This window comes from Sinocyclocheilus anshuiensis, unplaced genomic scaffold (genome assembly GCF_001515605.1).
Source record: "Sinocyclocheilus anshuiensis isolate Anshui unplaced genomic scaffold, SAMN03320099.WGS_v1.1 scaffold248, whole genome shotgun sequence".
Taxonomy (NCBI): Eukaryota; Metazoa; Chordata; class Actinopteri; order Cypriniformes; family Cyprinidae; genus Sinocyclocheilus; species Sinocyclocheilus anshuiensis.
Window position 1 is genome coordinate 21,811 of NW_015555734.1, and position 6,109 is coordinate 27,919.

The 6,109-nt window shown below is 36.8% G+C and overlaps 1 protein-coding gene across 1 annotated transcript in view; it reads left to right on the forward strand.

Moving 5' to 3' along the window:
- Positions 1-6,109, forward strand: part of LOC107673049 (kinesin-like protein KIFC3) — an 18,809-nt gene that overhangs the window by 1,892 nt on the left and 10,808 nt on the right. Inside the window, exons 4-7 of the mRNA XM_016466484.1 lie at positions 572-824; positions 4,471-4,643; positions 4,900-4,965; positions 5,138-5,275. Of these exons, the coding sequence (XP_016321970.1) occupies positions 572-824; positions 4,471-4,643; positions 4,900-4,965; positions 5,138-5,275 (630 nt within the window). The remainder of the gene's footprint in view (positions 1-571; positions 825-4,470; positions 4,644-4,899; positions 4,966-5,137; positions 5,276-6,109) is intronic.

Sequence of the window (6,109 nt, forward strand, 5' to 3'; positions counted from 1 at the left end):
ATGTGGGAAGATTTGCATAACGCCGCCCAAATGTTCACACAAAGAAAGAATGCGTAACTTTTATTCTCGCTGTAGTATTGTTGCTGCCGGCATGTCGTGAAGACGCTGTGTGTTTCGTTGTGAAAGCAAAAACCTCCGCTCACTCAAGCCACCGGCCTCCGCTCACTCAAGCCCGCCGTGTGTGACGCAGTGTGTTTCGTTGTGAAAGCGAAACTACTTTGTTTGGCCTTCCAAAAGAGGACACGACTAGAAATCAGTGGTTAAGTTGTATTTACAACACTGTTACAGAACGGTTCAACCCAAATATTCAGATGTGTGCAGTACATTTTATGGAGGACTGGTTCCTGATCCTGGTAGAGTAGACTACAATGCCGGCTGTTCTGACTCACAGACTGTAAGTACGTTTTCATATTTAAAGGATTTGCCACTGACGATTCAAACGCGAGTTTTGAGCAGTGTAGAGTAGCGCTTGTTGTTTGTCATTTCTCCGATCACAGATGCAGATGTTCTTTTTAGCAACATCATATGACCCCTTTAAATAATTGAGTAAAATTGGATGTGTATTTTCCAGGTGACAGAGTCTCCATTGCTGTCTGTGATGTCACACCTCCTGAGTTTCCTGGAGCAATATTCCCATCTGCAACAGCTGCAGCAGCAGGCGGATCAGTACCGTCTGCAGCTGCGCAGACACCGTGTCCAGCACCGGCGGAAAATGAAGGCCCTGCGTGCTTCCTACCGCCAGCGCCTCAGAGACAAGAACAGTGTGATTAACAGCCTGGAGGAAGCGATCGCTCAGCAGCAGAGCCCATCATCTGAAAATGAGGGTGAGACCTTTTGAACCTAAAGAAATAACAGAATCTCAATGTGAAGATTTATCTGTGAATAACAATGAGTTTAATATTAGATGCCGCTATTACCTCGATATTGATTTGTTGGAGGATGCTAAAATATTTCACTGTCCCTGCTGTTTGGTCTGTCTGAAGGTATCAGCCTTTAAGTTAAAAGAATATTTCTGGCTCACTTGACAAAGATGCTGTTGATTTCCAAAAAAAAAAAAAACTTGAGACCAGATTCCTAAAATATTCCTAAAATTTGTCTTTTGAACAATTTTAAGAAAAAAGACATCCTTAATTTTATTTTTATTTTTTTTTGAATATTAAGTCATCTTAACTTTATTCTTAGGTTAGAAAATATGAAAATAGCAGTTCAGAAGAATTTTATTATCAAGTTTTGTGAATCCAGCCCAAGGTGATGACATTTGATGTTTGCTGTTGGATTCTGAATCTTGTAGTTTGACGTCAATGGTGAAAGAGGCGAGGACCACCTGTTCACATCATGTGGACAGCTAAAAATTGTACTTTAAATGAGAACACTGGAGAAAAGTGCCAAAAATAGCAGCCAGATGGCTTTAGAGACTGGCAGTGACCTCAGAGCTACAGTACAGAGGGCATCTGGACTCTCTGGCGGTCTGTTTCTCCTCAGACATCAGCAGGTGTTCCTCTGTCACCTGTTATAACTGGTTTGCTGTCAACCAGACTCACTATTAAACACTGCATTGGTTTAAAGTGCACGTCTCTTGCACTAATTCAATGTCAGGTGTACTTGTCTTCGTAGTTCAGTGGATGCACATGATCCTTAATGCCATCAGGATTTACTGAGCTATTTTAAACCCAGAGGTGTTTTAAAGGAGGTCTGAGATTCTGACGAAAGCTATCTGATCTGGTTCATCTTCATGGCAGTTGTGTGTCTGGCATCTGGCCTCCCAGAAGTAACAATGTGAATCAACCAACACATTCATGGAAATGCACAACTATTTTATGGCTATTTTGTGTCTAAAGGCCCGTTCACACCAAGAATGATAATTATAAAGATAAATATAACAATTACTAGCATCCACACCAATGCACACCAGTTGTTTATTAGTGCTGCAGCTATGCTGTCTGCTGCTTTAAATACTCAAGTTCTTTAAAGTCAGTGTTATTGTCAAATCTTTGCATTCATTTTATCCTCAGATATTTGAGTTCTGTATAATTACATCAAGAAAAACCCTTCACTGCAATTATAGATATAATCCTCAAGCTGTGACTTGAGAGGAAGCTGGCAGAGAAAATATAAGTCCATTTCAGGGTTTTAAGATCCCTCCAAAAGAAAGAATCAGGCACTGTTCAAATGTCTACTATTATATAATGAAATATATGTTAAATGAATTTATATGCTGTTTGCATATCTATGTATAGAAAAAAAAAAGTATTTCCATCAAAGAAGAAAGCTAGTTGCTGGTTATCTTACAGCAAGGCTAACTGGGCTATGTTAAAAACCAGCCCTTTTGTCATGATACCCACATATTTTCAGACATTTAATTATCAGCGTGAAATACAGATATGATTCATGTTAATCAGATGGCTAAATGTCTTATGGGAATACATGTGTTTGTTGCTCCTGAGACCTCAATATTTTTATTTTTTTTAGCCATGTAGTAAAAATGTTCATCTGTATGGCTGGCACATGTCTACAGCACTTGGCTTGTTTCTCTGATGAATAAAACGTTGTGAACTGCTTCTCTTACAAATGCAAGTGCACTTACAAACACTAGCAGAGCTGAACTTCACATGCACCGCTGCTAGATACTGTATATTTAAATATAGTAATGGCATCAGTGGTTCCATGAAGAACCTTTAAATGGACAGTTCACCCAAAAATGAAAATTCTGTCATCATTTACTCACCCTCAAGTTGTTCCAAATCTTTATGAGTTGCTTTTTTCTGTTGAGCACAAAAGTAGATATTTTGAAGAATGTTGGTAACCAGGCAGTTGACGGCAGCCATAGACTTCGGTGGAAGTCAATGCTGTCAACCTTTTGGTTAACAATATTCTTCAAAATATCTTCTTTTGTGTTCAACAGAAGAAACTGTGACAGAAATTTAGTTTTTGAATTTTCATTCTTCAAAAAGAAATGATCACTGAAAAGTTCACAAAATGTTTTTTTTTTTTATGGCATTGCTGCAAAAAAAAACCTTTTGAAACCTTTACATTTTAAGAGTGTAAATGGCATTATGCTCTAATGATTTCAGGTTTATTTTGTAACAAGAAAGAGACCAGTCAACCTACAGTAGCACAACTAGGAAATTGATGCCGGTTAATTGCAGTCAATTTTAAGGTTTAATGTTCATTGTACAAAAATATTTGACAACAGAAATCAATCAGAATAAAAAACAATCTGTCACGTTTGTTCTACATCACGTTTGCAGTGGCGTCCCCGTGAGCAAGTCTCCATTCATCCACTCGCTCCCCCCGAGAGACTGACTGCGCAGATCTGACAGAGCCTGCCTCAGTAATTAGTACAGCACAGGAAAAGACAGCATCTCTGACTCCGCATATCAATAATTAATGGCGGGAAACTAAATGTTTCAGAGCAGTTAGTCCGCCAGGCACGTTGCACAGGCCTTTGAGTTCAAAACTCATTGTTGAGCTTGTCTTGAGATGTTGCTTAATGGAGTTCTAACATTTCTTATAAAAAAAATGTGAATAGCAAAAGAATCAGATGAGAAATTTTTTAATTTACATTTACATAAATTGTGGGCTTTGATTTGATATCTTGGCAAACCTGAGAACAGCTTGCACATCTCTGGAGGAGAAACATGATATTACTGGGCAGTTTTCTCAAGAGTTCACAAAGTTTCCAAATGTTCTCCATTAAATACAATTGGTATCTAGGAGAAACAATTTTCTTTGTGATGTTGTTATAAAAAACCTGGGTGATCTACATAAAACACATTCATAAAACAATAAAAAATGTGTATATATGCTCTTCTTTACTATTTAAACCCATTGGGGGTGGAGGAAAATCTATAAATCAACTGAGAAATCAATTAAGCAGTCGATTGTTCATGTGAATTAAAAGATGAAGTGTGGAATTAGATTATTTAAAAAAATGTAATTATTTAATATCAAAATTATTTATAATGTAATCTATTTTTGTAATTGTTAAATTCTTTATTAATCTGTCATTTTGTCAATTGATTTATTGATATGTCAAATGATTATTTATTAACAAAATTTATGCACATACATTTTATGGCAGGATATGGCAATACTGGAATGTCTTACCATTTTTATTTCTTATACAAAGGCTGTTAATGAAATGAAACAAATAATTATGTCTCCAAGTTTATTTTTATCTAAGTTTATCATTCTTTTCCAAATGACTCTTGAGTCAGATGAATAAGTTACACTATAAAGAATGAAGTTTTAAATAAAGCAACGTTTATTTGAGTACATTTGACAAGAAAATTCTATTTCAATCTACTTTAAAATTGAATGTTACTTGCTGTTCTTTTGTCATTTTTTGTGAAGTTTACTAGCAATTTCTGAGTGAAAATAGTTTTACAGTTTTTCAGTGTACTTTTGAAATTCCACTAAACATCTATGACGTGTGTGTGTTTGTTTGTGTGTGTGTGTGTGTGTGTGTAGGTGACTGCATGCTTCCTGCAGCGTCTCCGGTTAGGTTGCATAAGTTGGTTCAGTCTCTATGCGGGCTGCAAGTAGAGAAGAGTCAGCTGAGAGGAGAGCTGCGATTGCTTCATTCCCAGCTTGAGCAGAGAGAACGAGATCGCCATACTAAAGTACAGGCTTTCCAACAGCAGGTGCTCAGCATTATACTTTCCCTCTATTCATTCAGTCACTGATTCTATCCATTCATCTGCTCATTCAACCCACTTAGTGTTTTAATAGCATGTTTACTACACCAATGATCCTGAAAGTATTTTGGGTTTTCAAAAGCAGGTATTAAGCTCTGCTGTACTCTGTTGGCTGCACATTTCATCCATTTATTTGATCATTCAGTTTCACCCCCCTTCACCCAGACTTGCTAAGCTGACTGCATTGATTTTGTCCCTGTAGATTGATGAGCTGAAGAGCTGTATTGAAGAAAGAGAAGAGGAGCTGTCCAAACTCAGAGTTGCATCGGTAAGCTTTTGGAAGAATCTGTTCCAGTGCTCTGCATTTGAAACTGAGCACATTACAAACCAGGCCAGAGAGTCTCAAAATTATTCATGACCAAGACTTTATCTGGGTTGTTTCATCAGATACTTTTTTCCAGGTCAGCTGTGACTTTTTTGGTGTGTGTTTTTTTCACCAGGGAGTAACAGACTCAGAAAAAAGAGTGCTTTGCTTATCAGCAGAGAATGCGAGTTTGAAACACAGCCTCACAATGACACAGGGTCTTCTGCAGCAGCTGTCAGTCATCCCATCCCAGTCCAGCTCTGTGCTCATCAAGGTAAGACTGGCTTTTAATGCACTGGGTATACTGTAAATCTAGGATATGAAAACTCCTATGATACTCGTCTTTATTCCCTGCCTGACTCCTGTGACATTTTCATTGCGCTTCACCACTGTATCCCATAGACATTGGCATTAGCTTTGTAAAATCTGCATGCAAATGTTTTCACACAGATATTGTGATTTATCAGTAAGTGAATTTTTCTAAATTTAAGTTCATTCTAAGTTTATGATAAAATGAAACTACACATAAGCAAAACCATATATTCCCTGTGGTCTTAAAAAAATGTTGTTAAGCTAAGTTTTAACAATATAGCCTATTTTATACACAGTAAAAACTTAAAGGGTTAGTTTACCCAAAAATGAAAATTAGGCTGCGTTTTACTCACCCCCGATGCATCCTAGGTGTATATGACTTTCTTCTTTCAGACGAATCCAGTCAGAGTTATATAATCTCATTAGTTAACCTTAGTTAATGCATTAACATTCACAATGAGCAATAGCTACATTTGCTACAGTAGTTATTAATCTTTGTTTTAAAAAATACAAGTCTTTGTTCATGTTAGCTCATGAAATAACACAGGTGCAACTTTCGATTTTAACAATGTGTTATTAAATATTGTAATAAATAAATAGCCTATTAAGTCTAAATATGTAAGTATTTGGCTCTGTGATGAACAACATAGCAAATACACAAATCTGAATGGCTGTTTAAATCATTTAAACACGATTCAGATACAGACAGTAGTGCAGCTGCTTTGTTTACAGGCTTTCCGAGGTAACGGCTGCATTTAAATGAATTATTATTATTATTATTATTATTATTTCTGCA